We start from the raw sequence: 22,107 nt of genomic DNA, 5'->3' as shown, positions 1-22,107 counted from the left end.
ACAACACATACGCCACTCGAGGCTATAATACGACCCTCCGGTCGACATGTCTCAGCAGGACCCTCCAGTCCCGTAGCTCGTTGGACCCTCTGGTCCGGTCTATAACATCATACAACATACATATATCACATAGCACATAATCTCATACGTAACACATAAGACCCTCTGGTCAACACATAATACCACTCTAGGTAACATATAGTGAAAAGACTCACCTCAGGTGTCCTGGTAAGTCTCTGACTCGCTAGAAATGTGATCTAGCCTCCGCCTAATCACATAAAGTAAATACTCTCATAAATATAACTATACTCAAACCTTTCTTAACACCCTTAGAAGGGTAAAAGACCATTTTACCCCTCTCTTGGCTTAAAGGCCTCACTATTGACCAAACCCTAAAAGTCAACCATAAGTCAACAGTCAAACCTTGACCCGACTCGTCGAGTGCACTTGGGCGACACGGCGAGTCTACACGTGTCTACAAACTCTCTTAGTCCCTTTTGGCACGTCGAGTCCTTCCCCTTACTCGACGAGTCACACCTGGCATGAATCGTGGGGCCACCCCGACTCAACTCGCCGAGTCTCAAGAACAACTCGACGAGTTCCATTTTGAACTCCAGTCCCCCAGCTCTCCCTGACTCACCGAGTTATTTCCCCAACTCGGCAAGTCTACTCACTGAGTGATTTATGGGAAACCCTCATCCTACTCGTCGAGTCTGATCTTTGGACTCGGCGAGTTCATGCCATGCACAAACTCCATAGACCTCCTGAGGTCAGATCTGTTCCTTTTATCCATAGATCTGACCTTCCCAAGCATGATAATCATGTAAAGTTCAGACCTTGGCACTCAAATAGCATCTAGATGGTCTTACTTGGTCATTTAGTCCCAAAATAACATCCTAAGTTCATGACTCCCAAAATAACTCCAAAAAGCCCCAAGGGTTAAGGTCTCTGGACTCCTTTGAGTCCAGATCCAAAGCATGAACTCGAGAAGGGACCAATTGCTCCACAATCTATCCTATAAAGGGGTTAGAAAACCCTAACTCTAGGAATTCAACACCACGACTGAAGAAGGTCCGAAAAATACCTCAAGATGAAGTCTATGAGCTCTGAAATCACCAGAATCACACCTCCTTCAGTCTCCTCTTGGCTTGGTTTCCTCCTTCTTGCAATTTCACCAACAAAATGATCACAAATGGCCTCTCCTTCCTCACAAACGCTCTAGATCTCTTAGGGTTTCTCTCTGGGGTTTGGTTGCCGCAAATGACGGCCCTAAGGGACTTTAAATAGATCCCAAACCCAGGAAATTAGGGTTTCATTAAACAGCGTGGACTCGCCGAGTCCGGCTGTAAACCTGGATACGAATCTGCGACCATACTCGGCAAGTTTAAACACCAACTCGCCGAGTCCTCTCACAACTTCCAAAAATAATGAATAAAATATTATACCTGGGAATCCGGATGTTACAATTCTCCCCCACTAGAATTAGACTTCGCCCTCAAAGTCTCACTCTGTAAAAAACTCTGGATGCTACACCCGCATCTCACGCTCCGGCTCCCAAGTCAACTCTGACCCCTTCCGATGTTGCCACTAGACCTGCACCAGAGGCACCTCCTTGTTCCTCAAAACCTTGATCTTCCGATCCTTAATCGCCACCGTTCTCTCAACATAATTCAGGCTCACATCCACCTGAATATCTTCTAATGGCACCACTGCCGACTCGTCGGCTATACACTTTCGCAGCTGCGACACGTGGAAAGTGTCATGAATCTGACCCAACTCTGTTGGTAACTCCAAACAGTAGGCTACCCTTCCTACCCTTGTGATCACCCTAAAAGGACCAATATATCGGGGCCCCAACTTGCCCCTCTTCCTGAATCGAATCACTCCTTTCCAAGGAGAGACCTTCAGGAGCACGAAGTCGCCGACTTGAAACTCGAGCTCGGACCGGCGTCTGTCCGCATAACTCTTCTGACGACTCTGAGTGGTCAACAACCTCTGTATGACCTGTTGAATCTGCTTTGTCGTCTGAAGCACGATCTCGGTACTACCCATCACACGCTGCCCTACTTCTCCCCAGCAAATGGGGGTCCGACACATCCTCCCATACAACAGCTCAAAGGGCGGCATACATGCTCGAATGATGGCTGTTGTTGTAGGAAAACTCTGCCAAGGGAAAATACGTGTCCCAACTCCCGCCGAAATCCAACACACATGCTCGGAGCATGTCCTCGAGCGTCTGAATCGTCCGCTCACTCTGGCTGTCAGTCTGTGGGTGGTATGCGGTACTAAATGCAGTTTCGTACCCAAATCCTCATGAAATTTCTTCCAGAATCTGGAAGTGAAACGTACATCTGGATCTGAGACAATCGAGATCGGTACTCCATGCCCCGATACCACCTCTCTCACGTACATCTCTACCAACCTCTCCGCGGAAGAGCTCTCACTGATAGCCAGGAAGTGAGCGCTCTTCGTCAACCTGTCCACAATCACCCAAATTGCATCGACACCTCTCGTAGTCCTTCGCAATTTGGTGATGAAATCCATGGTAATCTATTCCCATTTCCACTCGGGAATCTCTAACGGCTGCAGCTTACCATGTGGACGCTGGTGCTCGGCCTTAACCCTGCGACAGGTCAAGCATCTCTCTACAAACCATGCGACATCCCTCTTCATACAGGGCCACCAATACTCCCTTTTTATGTCCAAATATATCTTAGTGGCCCCGAGATGGATCGAGAACTTCGATCGATGAGCCTCTTCCATCAAAATGGTATGCGTTCCGCCCACCAACGGTACCCATATCCGACCCTGAAATGTCATAAGCCCCCGGCTATCGGTAACGAATTCCGATACCAGCCCGACAACTCGCTCTCTCTTCTGGCTTTCTGGCCTCACGACCTCAGCCTGGGCCCCACGAATAGCGTCCAACACCGGGGTCATCACTGTCAATCTCAAACAAACATCTCGCATCGGGACGCCCTCCGCCCTACGACTCAGTGCATCGGCTACAACATTAGCTTTGCCCGGGTGGTACAGGATCTCACAATCATAATCCTTGACCACATCCAACCACCTCCTCTGGCGCATATTCAGGTTGGGCTGATCCATCAAATACTTCAAACTCTTGTGGTCCGTGTATATCGTACACCAAACCCCATACAGATAATGTTGCCAAATCTTGAGGGCGAACACTACTGCTCCCAATTCCAGATCATGAGTGGGATACCTCGACTCATGAGGCTTAAGCTGCCTCGATGCATATGCTATCACATGCCCCCTCTGCATAAGCACTGCTCCTAATCCGGATATCGATGCATCACAATATACCACAAAATCCTCCATCCCTTCCGGGAGGGCTAACACTGGGGCTTCGCATAATTTCCAACGAAGTGTCTCGAACGAGGTCTGCTGATCCGGACCCCAAGAAAATGCAGCACCCTTCTGGGTCAACCTGGTGAGTGGCACGGCGATCTTGGAGAAATCCTTAATAAATCTCCGATAATAGCCGGCCAAACCCAGAAAGCTCCTGATCTCGGTGGGTGATCTCGGCACCTCCCATCTCATGACCGCTTCAATCTTGGCCGGATCGACCAATATCCCATTCTGGTTAACGAGATGCCCCAAAAATTGAACCTCTCGTAAGCAGAACCCACATTTGGAGAACTTCGCATAAAGCCTCTCCGATCTCAGAACTCAAAGGATCTCCCTCAAATGCTCCTCGTGTTGTTCTCTAGACCTCGAATACACCAAAATATCATCAATGAATACGATCACCAACCGATCCAACATCGGCTTGCACACCCTATTCATGAGATCCATGAATGCAGCTGGTGCATTGATGAGCCCAAAAGGCATCACCACGAACTCGTAATGCCCATAACGAGTTCTGAACACTGTCTTCTAGATATCTTCATCCCGAACCCTCATCTAATGATAACCCGACCTCAAGTCTATCTTGGAAAACCAAGATGCTCCCTGCAACTGATCGAACAAATCATCAATCCTCGGCAACGGATAACGGTTCTTGACCGTTAGCTTGTTCAACTCCCGATAGTCAATGCACATTCGATGTGAACCATCCTTCTTTTAAAAGGATTGGCGCTCCCCAAGGTGAGCTACTCGGCCGAATAAACCCCTTCCCTAACAACCCCTGAAGCTGCAAGGATAACTCTTGCATCTCTGGAGGCGCGAGGCGATAAGGTGCCTTGGCGATAGGAGCTGCTCCCGGAACCAAATCGATACGGAACTCCACTTGCCTCTCGGGAGGCACACCCGGTAGTTCCTCGGGAAAAACATCCAGAAAATCGCACACTATCGGAACCTCATCAATCGAACTTGGCCTCCCAACGGCCACTCGTGTGTCTGTCACATAGGCTACGAATCCACTGCAACCTTGCTGCAAACTCTGCCTCGCCCTGGCGGCTGAACAAAACGCCGACCCACATCGGGTTCCCTCACCGAACACTGTAAGTACTCCCCCACTAGGGTCTCGAATCGTCACCAACTGACGCTCGCAGTCTATCACAGCTCCATATCGGCTCAACCAATCCATTCCCACTATAACACACACATCCCCCATCACAATCGGAACCAGATCTATCGGAAAATGCACACTGAAGATCTCAATGACACATCCTCGAATCACATCAGAAGCGTACATTGCTCGCTCATCCGCTATGGAAACTCGTAGAGGTCGATCCAACGCCTCTCGACGGATACTAATGTGCTGACTAAATGCTACGGAAACAAACGACCGACTCGCATCCGAGTCAAATAATACCAAAGAAGGCACAGAACTCACAAGAAAAGTACCTACGCACATCATCATATAAGCATAATAACTCAACTCAAATAAAAGATGAATATAGGATACATACCAGCCACAACATCGGGCGCCGCACGGACCTCCTCCGCAGTCAACTAGAAAGCCCTCCCACGAGCCTTCGGTGCCTCGGCCTTCACTGGCCGAACCTCGATAGCCGTAGCAGTAGGCGCCGATCCCTGCACCGATCCCTGAAGTAGCTGAGGGCACTCGGCCTTCTGATGGCCGGTCTGGTTGCAATGAAAGCAAACCGAAAATCCCTTGGGGCAATCCCTCACGATATGCCCCTCCTTCCCGCACTTGTAGCATACTCCAGCCCTACACGCCCCCTCGTGACTCTTGCCGCACTTCCCACAAGTGCAGCCCTTCACGCCTCCAGATCTCGAATCAGCGGGTTTGGCCCGCTTGGCTGCCGGCTGAGACTGAGTCGGCCGCCGATCCACCCTCTGTGACTCGGCCTCCTCCCTGGCCTGAGTCAAGAAATCCTAAATCAACCGTTCCCTCTCCACCGGGGGAACATACTCGTCTCTAAACATAGCGGTGAACCTCTCCCAGGTCACCTCAGAAATCTCTGTCAAAGTGAAGTTCGCCGTCACGAACTTCCACCAATCCTTCTCTCCCAAGCAGAGCTGGTTCAGAGTGAACCGTACCCTCAAGTGCTCTGGACAAGAACACTTATAGAAACATCCCTCGATGTCAGAGATCCATCTCATCGCAGCAATCGGGTCCTGCGTCCCATCGAACTCTGGTGGCTTCGTGTTGCTGAACTCCCGAAACAACAACGAGTCACCTCCCTGAGGTCTGGCAGCAGCAACAATAGCCGTAGCTGCAGCTGCCGCAGCCTCAGTCAATGTTGCATACTGCTCATCAAAGGTCTCAATCAATGTGGTCTTGATGTCCCCAAACATCTCAGGAATCTCAGCCGGATGGAAGCATCCACCTCCTCATGAATCAATCGACGGATCTCCTCGTCCCTGACACCACTGCTCTCTGGTGTGTGTCGAGTCCCAACTATGATGCTTCTGAAATACAACAATAAATATCAGAGACTCGATCGAGCATACTCATGCTCGATGACGTAACCCTACTCGTCCTCCGTTGTCTAAAGGATTCTTACTTGGAATGCCCACTGATTCGGTGTCTTCAGTAGTACGGGCCCTATACTACTGACCACACCGCATCAGCATTCACCCCAAGTCCTCCTCCTTGGATCCTGGATCACAAGTACTCTACTCTCATCATGCATTGGCTACCCTCCGATAGACCTCTCATGAGCCCCTAACTGCTATCTACTCGCTCTCAAAGCAACTTAGCAGCAGAAATCACCTAGGCTAAGGCATCACAAATTAGGTCACTTTAGTCCTAATATGAATAGCTAGCCTACTCTAGCATGCACAATGTAACATAGCATATCTCATATCTCAGGCGCTGGCTGATCGTACACACGGCTCCGCTCTGTTTGTCTCAAAACTCTTTTTACTCTTTTCAAAAAAAATTACTTCATTATCAAAAAATTTCCTCAAATCCTCAGTTTGAGTTCAGATACGCCCGAAGATGCATCTGAATCCCTCAAACCAAGGCTCAGATACCAACTTGTAACAACGTAAATTTCAAAACAAAATTTTCAGTTTTCATCAACCAAGTTCATATAAAAACATTCTGAAATATTTCCAACAATAGTTTTTGAAACATAACATATCCCAAGATCATAAAAATCAAACTCTCTCTCTAGTGTGTACGAGTCACGCCGGCGCCTTCCAACGGTCCTCGCTAGTACCTGAAACACATAACACAATAACTGTAAGCATAAATGCTTAGTGAGTTCCCCAAAATACCGCATACAACACATACGCCACTCGAGGCTATAATACGACCCTCCGGTCGACGTGTCTCAGCGGGACCCTCCAGTCCCGTAGCTTGTTGGACCCTCTGGTCTGGTCATAGCTCGTTGGACCCTTCGGTCCGGTCGATAACATCATACAACATACATATATCACATAGCACATAATCTCATACGTAACACATAAGACCCTCTGGTCAACACATAATACCACTCTAGGTAACGTATAGTGAAAAGACTCACCTCAGGTGTCCTGGTAAGTCTCTGACTCGCTAGAAATGTGATCTAGCCTCCGCCTAATCACATAAAGTAAATACTCTCATAAATATAACTATACTCAAACCTTTCTTAACACCCTCAGAACGGTAAAAGACCATTTTACCCCTCTCTTGGCTTAAAGGCCTCACTGTTGACCAAACCCTAAAAGCCAACCATAAGTCAACGGTCAAACCTTGACCCGACTCGTCAAGTGCACTTGGGCGAATCGGCGAGTCTACACGTGTCTACAAACTCTCTTAGTCCCTCTTGGCACGTCGAGTCCTTCCCCTTACTCGACGAGTCACACTTGGCATAAATCGCGGGGCCACCCTGACTCAACTCGCCGAGTCTCAAGAACAACTCAGCGAGTTCCACTGTGAACTCCAGTCCCCCAGCTCTCCCTGACTCACTGAGTTATTTCCCCAACTCGGCAAGTCTACTCACTGAGTGATTTATGGGAAACCCTCATCCTACTCGGCGAGTTCATGCCATGCACAAACTCCATAGACCTCCTGAGGTCAGATCTGTTCCTTTAATCCATAGATCTGACCTTCCCAAGCATGATAATCACGTAAAGTTCAGACCTTGACACTCAAATAGCATCTAGATGGTCTTACTTGGTCATTTAGTCCCAAAATAACATCCTAAGTTCATGAATCCCAAAATAACTCCAAAAATCCCCAAGGGTTAAGGTCTCTGGACTCCTTTGAGTCCAGATCCAAAGCATGAACTCGAGAAGGGACCAATTGCTCCACAATCTATCCTCTAAAGGGGTTAGAAAACCCTAACTCTAGGAATTCAACACCACAACTGAATAAGGTCCAAAAAATACCTCAAGATGAAGTCTATGAGCTCTAAAATCACCAGAATCACACCTCCTTCAGCCTCCTCTTGGCTTGGTTTCCTCCTTCTTGCAATTTCACCAACAAAATGATCACAAATGGCATCTCCTTCCTCACAAACGCTCTAGATCTCTTAGGGTTTCTCTATGGGGTTTGGTAGCCGCAAATGACGGCCCTAAGGGCCTTTAAATAGGTCCTAAACCCAGGAAATTAGGGTTTCATTAAACAACATGGACTCGCCGAGTCCGGCTGTGAACCCGGACACGAATTTGCGACCATACTCGACGAGTTTAAACACCAACTCATCGAGTCCTCTCACAACTTCCAAAAATAATGAATAAAATATTATACCTGGGAATCCGGATGTTACAGTAAAGCTTGGCAAAGTAAATCAGTGATATCCATTATTTCTTTCTCAAGATGAAGAGCAAAAATGAACTCGATGTAGTAATAGCCTCATATGCTGAATCTGCGTCGCCTTTGATTGAACTGGTGCTATCTTTAATAATTTTAAGTAAACCCTCACAAGTTGGACTAAACATTTTGATTAAGCTCGAAACGGATTTAAGGTAACAACTCCATCTAGTATCACCAGCTTGTTGTAATGTACCAATTTGATTAAGACCTCTACCTGTCTCTAACTCATCAACATAAATCTTATATGCAATTTCCTCGGCTTGTGCAACTCTAAGTTGGTCGGCATGCTTGGAGGAAACACCAACAACATTGATAACTAAAGATAACCGAGTAAAAAACTTTTTTAATGCAACAACTCCTTGTGATGTAGCCATTAATGCTAATTGCAATCGATGAGCAAAACAATGAACATAATACGCATATGGAAATCATTTGAAATCAATGCTTGCAAACCCTTGAAATGACCTCGCATGTTGCTTGCACCATCGTACCCTTGGCCACGAATTGACTTAAGATCAAGATTGTTATGTGACAATATAGAATAAATTGCATTTTTAAGCGTTTGTGCTGTAGTGTCAGGTACATAAACAAGCCCAAAGAAACGCTCCATAACAAATCCATCTTTATTTACAAATCTCAAAACAATTGACATTTGCTCTTTATTAGACTAATCACGTGCTTCGTCAACAACTAAACAAAATTTTCCACTGTTAATCTCTGCACAAATCATCCTCCTCACCCTAATTGATATAAGGTTTAGAACCTCTTTTTGAATTGACGGTGATATATACGATGCATGTTTAGGAGCGGTACGAAACAACTCTTCCATCTCCATGTTATAATCACTAATTTCCTTTACCATTTAACGACAATTTCCTTTGTTTATGGAATCTGATCCTTCATCGTGGCCTCTATATGCAACTCCTTGAAAGGCACACCAACGTACTGCATAAATAGTGGCTTTTAGTCTCAATCTATTATTTTTACACTCTTCTTCTGTAAATATCTCAAACACATTTCGTATATCTTGCGCATCGTTTAACAAATCATCACATGATTTTTGTGCAATGTTGTGAAAAGATGTACACTCCGTCCCTATATGATGCAAAAAAGCACAACTTTTTCCACCGACTTTCTTCCAATTTTGAAATCCCTCTATAGTAAATGTTTGTTGGCCGTAATGTCCCATTCCAGAAGGCTTGTTGAAAAGAAAACATGGAAAACAAAACGCATCATCTAAGCTCTCTGAATATTCAAGTGAGTGATATAACTTAAACCAAGAAGCTTGAAAACTATTTTTATGGGTTTCTTGCCCCGATATTGGATATACAGAAAGTGTATGTTGAAAGGGACCAAGATTAATATACGCTCGCCTAATAGTATCTCGTTCATTAACCAGATAATCATAAATTTGCGTACGCAAACCAGGATCTCGTTCTAGTTTATTAAGATCAATTTCATTAATTTCAAGATGAAGTTTTTTGAAACGGTTATCAGTATTAGGAACATTCGGCGTAGGGCTATCTTCATCTAAAACAATCTCCGGTGGCTTTTCGGAATCTTGAGTAGAAATTGTGTGTTTTCTTTTAAAAAACTCATCAATAGTTGATTGTTTTTTCATATTGATATCTACGACACAACCGACATTACTAACAATCAACAAATAGCAATATAAAATAGCAATAAAAAATTGAAGTTTTTCACTCTAAAAAGATAATATAAACATTCAAATAAATCAAATAATTCCATTTAGAATGAATAATAAATTAATAAATATATAAGTCATTTACTTTTTACATCCTTTAATTCAACGTATGCTATCCTAATATGTGACTTTATGTATGACTTTATATGCAAAATAAATCAATAATTCTATTGATAATAAACTAATAAAGGTAAAGTAAAATGTATATGTATATTTACCATCTGTCTTCACAGATGTGTATAGTGTGTAGTCATAATCATATATCACAAATTCTACTTTATTGACTATTGCTAGTAGCTAGGGGACAAGCATTAAAAGCAACCAATATAAATATAAAGAAAAAATAAAGTATCAGATATATAAAGAAAAAGAGAGAGAAACAATACTACTTACCTGAGAGAAATGGAGACCAAATCAGTGGATCACTAAATCACACGAGCGGAGGTCACGTCTTAACGGTCCAGGCTCCGACGACCGGCAAAGAGGAGAGAGATCGTACAGTACGAATGCGGGGAACAATCCGACGACCAGAAAAGGGCGCACCACAGCAACGATCTTAATGGGTGTCGTTATTCCGGTGAGTTTCAAGAAATAGTTTTTCGGCGGCTGAGATAAACCTGAGATTTTAGGTTTACACTTTTCGGTTTCTTAAACTCAAACTTGGGTTAAATTGTTGTAATGTTTGATTAGATTGTGGGTTTTTATAAATTTTAATAGATATTAAGTTTCCTTATTTCAAAGAATCGTAAAGAAGCAAGGTTCAATGCTTGTTTTGATTTTGTTAAAGATATTCCGAAAATTTTGTAACCAGTTTATGTTCACATGATATGGAAATCGGGGGGGGGGGGGGGGGGGGGGGGGGGTGCTTGAGCAATCTAGTGTTGTGTAACATCCTGATTTTCAACCCAAAATTTTTCATTTTTATTTATTCAATTATATCAGAGTGTGATTACATTATGCATAAACATGTAGTGAATACATGTGTGTACAGTTGAACCTTGCTCTTCACATGAGTACCTGAAAAACATTTATATTCAAATAGGTAATCACGAGGCTTCGTGAGTTCCTCAAAATACCACATACCACAATACATATACATGCATACATATAATGGCTCATGATCTGCCAATAAAGTGTGTATCTTGGATTAGGTTCCCGACCACTTTCACCATTCCACCGCCATCCCCTAAATAATCTACATGGGTTCATAGGCTCCCGACTCGCTTAACCATTCCACAGTCAACCGCTAACTAAACCTATACGGACTTATAGGCTCATGTACTTTGGTTGTTCCGCCATCTACCCGAACTAAATCTATGCGGGTCTATAATCTCCCCTACTTTGTTTGTTCCGCCATCAACCCTCTAAATAACTTTAATATCACAATTATTATGCACATAGAGACTGCACTTTAGATTCTACAGTCACATAAATACTATCTACTCTACTAGTTTACACTTAAAGCACATAGAGACTATTCTATCAGCTATACTATACTAGTTCTCTATCCTAACATACATTGATATATATATATATATATATATATATATATATATATATATATATATATATATATATATATATATATATATATATTGTATTACACAATTTAGTGAGATAACTCACCTTAACAATGACTCGGAAGATTGACAGCTATCTGGACAACTCTACTTATGATCTAACTAGCGTATAGCACACCGAACAAGTATTAACCTATAATACTTTAATCTATTAATCTGTATGATGATCTGGTAATGAAACTAGATCCTTTACTAATCCTGATGAAAACCAAGAGTTCTATTAAATAAGGATCATCCAGGTCGGATAGTTAGGAGCCATGACCATTTCGGCATATAGCCTTTCTGAAATCCAACAACCAAGCCAACATGACCATTCTAGACACTTTTTCGGTAAGTAGATTAACCAACCTTATAATTGAAATTAGTGATAGATCTGATTTATATATCCATAACAACGACTATGAACACAAATATAAGTTACATTAGAAGCGTAGCTTAACCTATAGGGATCTTAGCGAAAAATCGAGAATTATGCGGACAAAACTCTGATCCGAAAGCTCTACACCTCAGACGCTTGAGGGCCTTGCTAAGGTATCCAGAAACTAGAAATTAAAGGTACAAAGAGTACGAGAGAGTGTAAGAGAGGTTTTGGAGGAAAAGAGATGTGAGAAGTTAATAAAAATCGTCGCCTATTTATAGTTGATATTGGGGTGTATGTCGCACATGTACTCAAGTGCGTGTTGCACACTTGGTCAGGGGTGCTGACATGGCTCCATGTAGAAAGTGACATGTGGAGAAATTTGGGTGGTGTATTGGCGCACGCTGCACATGTTGTTCGTGCGCGTGGCGTGCGAGAATTTCTATTTTCTTCAAAAATTCATAACCTCTCCACATGAGCTCCATTTTCGATGGGTTTTATATATATATACACATAGCTATCAATGAGATCTACAACTTTTATTTTGACTCCACTGGCTAATTTTAAATTTATTTTTAAAGCTATATTTTTAACAGGCTTAGACTGTTAAAGCCCATATAAAAATCATAATTTTCTCATATGAATTTCGTTCTTGACTCTCTCTATATCGACTGAATCATATAGACGAGATCTTCAACTCTCATTTAGATTGTTTTTCCTAACAATCATTCAATTCCTATTTCGGTTTCTGAGTCGTACACTGCGGCACTGAAACTTCAAAATATCACAACTTCCTCTTATGAAGTTAGGTTAGGACATTCTTTATACTATGCTTTATGCATAACTTATATTTATATTTATAGTCATTTTTATGAATTTATAAATAAGATTTGTCGGTGATTCCGAGTCATATTACTAATTGATCTATTTATGGGGATGATGTCTAGGCTGGATTTAGTGAGGTGTTTAAAGTGAGATTTCCAAACAGTATACTCTGTATACCAAATGGACCCTAACTCCGGTATGATCCTACCTGGTCATTCCTTACTTGATAGATCTTGATGTAGACAGTGGGATTATTGACGAATCTAGACCATATACATAGTCGCCAGAATTATGAAACTAGGCTTAGACTTAGTATTATGCATTTAGGTCTTGGTAAAGTGCGAAGGTGAAGGGATGCCTGAACTTCGAGTCACCTACTTTTTCAAGGCAAGTTATCCTACTATATTATGTATTCGGATATATATATATATATATATATATATATATATATATACACACACACACACACACACGTCTATGTTAGGTTATAAGAGCTAGTAAAGTAGAGCCAATACTATATTATGCGTGAGCCTAATGTGTAGTATCCATGTGTATAAATGTTGAGGTATTCAGTACGGTTAAGTAGGGGTTACCGGCGTAACGACGATAGGTCAGGAGCCTATAGACCCGAGTATCAATGACAAAATGGCAAGTATGTCGTAATTCTAGATATAGTTATTATTGGTGGATCGGTGATAGGCTGTGAGCCATCTCGTGGACCGACGAAAGGTCATGAGCCATTACATGTATGCATATATATATATATATATATATATATATATATATATATATATATATATATATATATATATATATATGTATTGTGATATATGGTATCTTTGGGAACTCACTAAGCCTAGTGCTTACCTAGTTGTATATAAATGTTTTCCAGACAATTTATTGATGCGTGAGAAGGGCAAGGCTCGATTGTACACAGTTGCATTCGCTTCATGTTTCCACATATTGTAATTATACTCTGATATCTTGGATAAATAAAAATAAAAATTTTGGGTTAAAAACTGGGACGTTATAGAGTGTAATCAGATTTAGATGTTTTTGACAGTTTGGAATTACCACAGCGTTGTTCAGATATTTTTACTCCTTCCATTAGTCTTTATTTTTCACAAAATTCCAAAACTTAGTAAATGTGAAAGGCTTCTTGTTTTCTTATTTGGTACACTTTTAGCACTTTCTTGAAAATCACGTCATCATTTTCTCCACTCAACCATTGATGTTTCATGTTGTTATACAAATCATTAAACAACATGAAGTTCTTGTATGTTTTCCCCCATTTAAAGTTTACTTGGTGTTTCATATGATATCCTATTTGCTTGATTTCTTTAGGGAAACGTTTAAGAAGTCGTCTCAAAAAATGATCATGTTTTTAGCCATTGCCCACTTTCGCATCCTAAGATATATCGACCCATGCATGTACAAATGTCATCAGTGCTACTTGTTCCCAAGGTTTATTCAAGGTCTTCCTCATTGGGTTGATTTTCCTAAAATAATTTGTTTGACTTGAGTTTCGTGAACAAACTCAAGGTTAGATTTTAGACACAAAATTAGAGGGAGTAAATTAAGTTTTGAATTGAAATTATGGTTGTGGTTGTGGATGTTATTGTGGATATGGTTGTGGATAATAAGGTAGCATACTACCATAATGGTAGACGGGTGACGAGTAGATTGGTGGATAAAATGAAGGGGTTGGGGTGTTTCTTATGAGTGGTTTTTGGTTGTTTCATGTGTCTGAAGACATGGTTTTGAATTCTATAGAAATGGAATTAGTATTGTAGGTGTGATAAAATTGGATGGTTGAAGATATTATTTATAGTGCAAAAAAATATAAAAAAAACAGTCACAAAAGGGTTAAAAAGGATAGAGAGTAAAATAAAAAGAGAGAAGATGAGGCATGGGAAACTGAGCTCGACCTTGGATGCACACTAGGGGGTTTGTTTGGAATGGTATGAATTTTTAAAAGATTTGAATTTATAAGAGGGTGTGAACTTTTAAGATCAGAATCTTTAACATAGTGTTTGATTAGAACCTATGAATTTATATATATATATATATATATATATATATATATATATATATATATATATATATATATATATATATATATATATATATATATATATAAACATCATGTAAAATTTAAACTTAATATAAATCAAAAGTAAACAAAAAAACAAATCAAACGTAAATATTTGACAAATCTATCCAATTATAGCAACCAAAATTGTTTTGTTTTGGATGATATTGCTATAACTAAATAAAAATTTCAAAATACAATGATCTAATTGGAAAAAGGTGAAAGTATGATGCTATAATAATGATATTAATAAAATATGTTGCTATTTTTTGTATTTAAGCATGAATTGTATGCTTATATGGATCACATTACATGTATTCAACTGATTCATTTGCACATCATGACAAGTAAAATACCCTTATCTAACAAAACACACAAAAGACTTTAAATAATCAGAATTTAAAACCTTTCCAAGAAATGTCTTGAGCTTCCATTTCATCCAACAATCCCTACACATCTTCAGAAAAATAAATGCAGATTTTCAGCAATAAGTTCAGATTTCAAGCATCTAATTTCGGCATCATATTTTCAAGCATATGATTTCAACATCAGAATTCAAGAATATGATTTCAACATGAGATTATAGGCAAAGAAACTGAAATTAATGTTATCACCCATAGTGAACATTTTAAAAGAGGATGTTAATAGATGTGTACATATTGATTGCTTATTCTTGTTTCAAGATTTCAGTCAAACATTTTATTAAAATATAAGGTGCATATGAGACTATAAATAACAAGTTTGTTCACCTCAGATTATAGTCAAAGAAACTAAATTGATGTTCATAATAACATTTTTTTTTATCAAAATTTATATACATCAACACTTAAAACCCAATCCAACTCTATTAAGGTTTGAAAAATTACATTTATAATGATCAATCACATACAAGAACTTGATTTAGACCATCTCCAACCCACCACCATTTCCCCCAAAAATTGAGTAAACAATGGGGTAAATAGTATTTCATCTCCAACCACCTCCATTTCTTACCCTATTTTTTACTCCAAAAAGTATATTCTTAGTATATTCCATTCTTCAAACTTACATAGATTATGAAACATTCCTCTTATACTAATTTGGTTTTAACAAATATATAATCTATATTTTTTTCATTACGATAATATATATATATATATATATATATATATATATATATATATATATATATATATATATAATATAAGGTTAACTACATGTTTATTAGCATATGATATCATGTTTGTAAAATATATTTTAATTATAAGATTTTGTAAATACGTTATTGAGTTCCATGATTTTAATATGTATTTCAATTTTTATATGAATTCGATAAATAAAAAAAAATATATTTATGATTAATTAATATAATTTATTATATAACAAAATATTATAAGTATTAAATATTATATTTAAATTAAAATTGATAGATAAAATAAACTAGAAATGTATAAATATATAAAACGAGGGACTAAAACCGAGAACTGAAACTTCATCCCCATATTTAGATAAATGAATAGTATTACTCCATATATGGGGTAATACTATTCATATCTCCAAATATGGGGGAAAAATGAGGTAGGGTTGGAGAAGAATATAGGGGAAATGGAGATAAAAATTGCATTTAGGGTGGGTTGGAAATGCCCTTAGGAGTTGTTCTTGGTCAATTCTAGCGAGCCCAACAATCCTCAGCACCACACACCGCCTATTACCATCGGAATACCATTATATCCCTTACGTCTTCGGTCACACCTGTATAACCCTCCCCATTTTCGATATTCCTCTATATCGTACTGTCTTTCTTGCTCTTCTCATTGTCTATCTAATCTCCCGTCCTCTGACTGAAATCGACGAAAACAAACGAAGGTTGCAGATTGGAGAAGGGGGCAGGTGGAGGCTGCAAATCTGAGAGGGAATGGAAGGTATAAGGGGTGTGTGACAGTCGCATTATGCGAAGAGGGTAGTCTGATGAGGTGTAGGGGAGAGGATGGGTGTTATTTGATGGCTGAAGAAAAGCGAGAAAATGTTGTACAAGAAAAAAGAGATAGGAGAAGAGAGTAACGATTATAGAGGGTGAATGCGTTTTTTTTGTTTGGGAAAATATGAAAAATGACCAAAAAAATGAAATGGGTTTGAAAATAATAACCTAGAAAAATTGGTTTTCAAAAAATGACCAAGGTTACCATAAAGCTCGTCTCTATGGAATGAGTTTATGTTCTGTGGAAGCCAAATTGCTCAGAGGAAGTGACTTTTTAGGGTCACAATAGTAAAACTACGTAGGTAAACTAGAAAAGGGGAAGTGTTTTTGGGAAGTCGATCGGAAATACGGACTCCAAATTGATCAGAAATGATGAGGAGATCTTGAAACCCTAGCTTTTAAAGTCTTATAAACGTAGGTTTTTAGTTAAATTTGTATATTGAATCAATGATATGCGTTTAATAGGTGAAACCTCCCTAAATTAACAAAATTGTAGGAATCTTTGTTTCTGTGACGATCAGTTCCTCAGAGGCTTGCTGCCTAAAGAACAGATCTGCAAATGGTTGCTTAAAGGATCCACATGACCTTTGTGGAAATGTGTTGTCTTCTAATCCCAAAAATGTTTTTTTTGCACATGTGTTTAGTTCCAAGGAGTGAAAGACGCTTCTGCAGAGGCCATACACATTTCGCAGAGACCTGCTCTAAGGATTTATACCGTCAAACGTCAAAATTTTGTCTTTTTTGCATACGTATTCATTTCCTCAAAGCAATCTGGCTTCCACAGGGCATAAACTCGTTCCATAGAGACGGATTTGTGAGAACCTTCGTCATTTTTTGATAACCAAAATTTCTTGGTCATTATTTTCAAACTCATTTCATATTTTGGTCATTTAACAAATTTCCCCTTTTTGTTTTTAGATATAGTATGAAGTTTGAAAAAATATGTGGGTATTTTTTTATCAAGAGGCAAAAACATAAGATTCTACCAAATGGGTGAATCTGAAACTTTTTAGAGCATGTATTTTAATTTGCTAACTAAGGACGTGTTTCTCAAACTATTTATTGTTTTTTTTTTTGGAAAAGTCATGAATTTCATACTTTTGGAAAAACTATTTTTTAACTAAAAAGTTAGTTTTTGTCTAATACATTTTTAACATATTAGTTTTTTGAAAAAACAACAAGTTGACAAGGCTTGAAGAAGTGAAGGTCGTCAAGGCCCTCACTAGGAGATGCTACACACCGCACCTGGCTTGCGCTAAGGGGGGCTCGTTACGGAGAGTCACTATGGGTGTAAAGAGAAGAGAAAGAAGAGATATTGTTGGATGGTGGGTTTTGATCGGTTGATTCTTTTTATTTTTTTAATTTTTCTTGGGAAATCTTCATAAAAGTCCCAATATTTACGGAAAAGTTATATTTTAGTCCCATGATTATTTTTTTGAACAAAAAAGTCCTGAAAACCGGCAAAAATTTATAGTTTGACAATTTTTGACCGGTTGAAACCAGTACCAAATTAATTTGGGACTATTTTATAAATTAACCCAAAATATTGAGACTTTTTTTGTAAACAAAAAATATTATGATTTTTCTGTAAACAAAAATATTAAGACTATTCTACAAAGAAAACCCTTATTGTTGTTGTTGTTGTTATTATTATTATTATTATTATTATTATTATTATCATTAAAAATATAAATTAGAATACTTTTTTTTGAACTTGTTATTATTAATATTGTTACTAATACATATAAATGTATTTAAATGAAAAAAAATAATATTAATGTCATTGTTTAAGGGTGGAGGTGGAGGAGATGTTGATGCTTTTAGCAATGAAATTCTTCTACCTTCAACTATTTATAAACAATTTTACAAATATGATGCTTCTTTTAAATTGTTAAATATTATTATTCTGAATTCAAAAAACAATAATAACAAATGTGAAATGATATACAAAGTAAAAATATACAAGCAAAAATTTATGATTTCAATGCTAAAAACATCACCATCTCCTCCACCTCCGCTCTTAAACAATATCATTAATATTATTTTTTTCAGTTAAATGCATTTATATGTATTAGTAACAATATTAATAATAACAAGTTCAAAAAATAGTATTCTTATTTATATTTTTAATAATAATAATAATAATAATAATAATAATAATAATAATAATAATTGATAAGTCATAATATTTTTGTCTACAGAAAACTCATAATATTTTTTGTTTACAAAAAAGTCTTAATATTTTGGGTTAATTTACGAAATAGTCCCAAAATAATTTGGTACCGGTTTCAACCGGTCAAAAATGGTCAAACTGCAATTTTTTTTCCGTTCTCAGGACTTTTTCGTTCAAAAAACTAATCTTGAGACTAAAGTGTAACTTTTTCGTAAATACTGAGACTTTTTTTAAGATTTTCCAATTTTTTTTTCTAAAATAAAAATATATTAAAATAACATACTATAACTCACTATATTTTCACAATATGGATGCTATCATTTCTTCAGTCATATGTGGCTTCAAAAAATGAGATGGAGCGAAAAAAAATCTTATATGATAACATGTTAAATATGCTACCATTTCCTGCGATTTAAGACATTTTAAAAAATATACTCCAAACACTTGTTAGACAGCTACCGAAGAGCTTATAAAAATATTGTATGTCGAAGAATACATGTTAAATATGCTACCATTTCAAACGGCCTAAGACATTTTAAAAAATATACTCCAAACACTTGTTAAATAGCTACCAAAGAGCTTTAAAAATATTGTGCGTCGAAGAATATATGGTATACAAAGGTAATGGTTATCCCAACAAATAAGGAGTTTGATAACTTGTCCTGGAGTGCCTTATTCTAATAAATCTATGGGTCGCAACAAGGTCCAAAAATTAAGGAAAAAGCCCATATTTTAATTATTCATGTGCCCACATCAATAGCCGAGAAGGGTCAAACCCAAAATTCGAGTTTTTTTTTTTTTTTTTTTTTTTTTTTTCTAAACAATTGAGACATTAACTTCATTTACATGTGAAGAGTGGTGAACGCATTTTCACATTTACAATTGATCTTTTTTTTTTTTTTTTTTTTTTTTTTTTTTTTTTTTTTTTTTTAAATCCCGTCCATTCACAAAAGAATATTATTAAACTTTCTTATGTAAATAATATCACATTTATAGGATTTAAGAGCCCCACTGGCCACCACCACAGAAAAAAGTTTCATTTGAAATTTGTTCGATTGTTTTTACTTTTTTTTTTTAAACGGCATATCTACTTTATTTCTAGTTCCATTTATGTTTCCAATTAAACTTGAACCCTCACCCTTTAGAAAGGAGGGCAACACCCGGTACCACTGGACTAAAAGCTATTTGTTAATTGTTTTTATTTGATATTTACTTAATCTGTGAACTACTAAATATAATTTAATTATTATATAAATATTTTATATAACTATATATAATATATTATGTGTCTAGTGAAACTTTTAGTTTTCAATCTGCCAACCACTACGGATAGGAGTTTAGAAATGATTTTCGGGCTCTCGAGTCTCGACACCTAAACAGGCACACTTATCAATCACCATCGGTCATCAAGATTCAAGGCTTGCACATAAAACGTAAACGTTTGTCTTTAGCTTTAACGTGTCTTATTAATGTTAAGGCAAGCTTACACAAAACAAGGAAATTTTCTATACTCTCGGAATTTTTCTAGACATGCACTTAAGTTTCCCAATATTCTATAATTCGTCCCTTCGCTTCATATTAAGCTCATCTATACAAAGGCAGTGTACACACTTCATTTTTGAGAGATAATAAGAGTATTCCGCATTCTTTAAGTGTTAGAAGTCCTTACTGGGTGAGCATGAGATGGTTTTTGTAATTGGGTTAATTCTCATACATATTATCATTAACACACAAAGGTATAACTACAGGGAAATACAAATGAGGCATTGGGCCTATACACAATACGTCTATACCATTGGGCTACCAATACCATACAATATACATAATACATAAACATGTAACGAGAGGAGATGAAACATTTAGGGTAGATTGAAAATCGAGAAATAATGAGGACAGAAGTCCCTTGGTGAATATGTCACCATACTGAGACGTGGTAAGAACATGAAGAACACGAATATCACCAATAGACACTTTGTCGCGAACAAAATGTATGTCAATCTCGATATGTTTAGTGCGTTGATGTTGGACCGGATTTGTAGAGAGATAAGCGGCGCTAACATTGTCACAATACACTATTATTGCCTTGATGAGTGTAAAATGATGCTCCCTTAACAGATTGCGCAACCAAAACGTCTCGGCAACGACGTTAGCGACCCCTCTATATTCCACTTCTGTACTAGAGCGGGAAATAGTAGCTTGTCATTTGGACAACCATAAGATAATATAATAATGTTGCCAAGGAAGACGTGATACCCAAACGTGGACTGCCGAGTGACTGGGCATCCCCCCCCCCCCCCCCCCCCAATCAGAGGAAGCGATGAGATCCTATGAATATGAAGCATGAAATTGGATGCCATGATCCAAAGTGCCACGAAGATACCATAATATATGCTTCAAATCACGAAGGTGAGGGACGCGAGGATCTTGTATGTAGAGGCATATCTGTTGGACAAAAAAAGAGATATTGGGGCATGTGAAGGTAAGGTACTGGAGGGCACCAACTAAGCTCCTGTAGAGAGTGTAATCATCAACCGGATCTCGAGATAAGTCCAGCTTAGACTGAGTATCGGCAGGGGTGCGACATGGGTTGCATGTCATCATGTGAGCTTGAGTGAAAACGTCACCTTTGTATTTTTATTTTTTTGATTAAGGAATATGCCAGTAGGGGATCATTGAACCGTGATACCCAAGAAGTAATTAAGGCCACCGAGGTAAGTCATAGCAAACTACTTATTGAGAGAGGATATAAGATGTTGCAGAAGAAACTGCAAGGAGGTAGTGAGCACAATGTCATCAACATATAGGAGAAGGTATGCCATAGAATGCCCTTCACGAAGAACAAATAATGAGGAGTCATAACGACTCTGAGGGAATCCGATATGAGTGGCACGATGAGCAAATCGGTGATACCAGGCACGATGTACCTATTTAATTTTTATATTTAGAATTCTGAAGAAGAGACGCATGATCAGAGCGTTTTGGGTCACGCAAGTGAGGGGGATGGTGCATATAAACTGTCTCCTAAAGGTCACCGTGAAGAAAATCATTCTTCACATCAAGTTGATGAACTGGAAAGTGATGAGTGACATCAATACTCATAACTGTTCGGATGGTAGCCGGTTTGACAATTATACTAAAAGTCTCATCACAATCAATACTTGGGTGCTGACTCTTGTTATTTGCAACTAACCAGCCTTGTACCTATTTAAAGAACCATCTGCATTTTGTTTCTTTTTAA

The 22,107-nt window shown here is 38.5% G+C and overlaps 2 protein-coding genes across 2 annotated transcripts; both read right to left on the bottom strand.

The window, feature by feature from the left end:
• Positions 1 to 8,166: 8,166 nt before the first annotated feature.
• LOC145098962 (uncharacterized) lies at positions 8,167 to 8,831 on the bottom strand. Its single transcript, XM_079036551.1, has 2 exons — positions 8,645 to 8,831; positions 8,167 to 8,558 (listed from the first exon to the last, which is right to left on the bottom strand). The coding sequence occupies exons 1-2, from the start codon at positions 8,829 to 8,831 to the stop codon at positions 8,167 to 8,169; spliced, it is 579 nt and encodes a 192-aa protein (XP_078892677.1).
• A 210-nt stretch (positions 8,832 to 9,041) lies between these two features.
• LOC145098961 (uncharacterized) lies at positions 9,042 to 9,800 on the bottom strand. The gene has a single exon (XM_079036550.1). It carries the CDS (start codon positions 9,798 to 9,800, stop codon positions 9,042 to 9,044), a length of 759 nt encoding a protein of 252 aa, XP_078892676.1.
• Positions 9,801 to 22,107: the final 12,307 nt, after the last annotated feature.

Source organism: Lactuca serriola, chromosome 4 (genome assembly GCF_051521515.1).
Source record: "Lactuca serriola cultivar US96UC23 chromosome 4, Lser_US96UC23_V15, whole genome shotgun sequence".
Taxonomy (NCBI): Eukaryota; Viridiplantae; Streptophyta; class Magnoliopsida; order Asterales; family Asteraceae; genus Lactuca; species Lactuca serriola.
The sequence above is the reverse complement of the archived record's forward strand: the minus strand, read 5'-3'. Positions and strand labels throughout refer to the sequence as shown.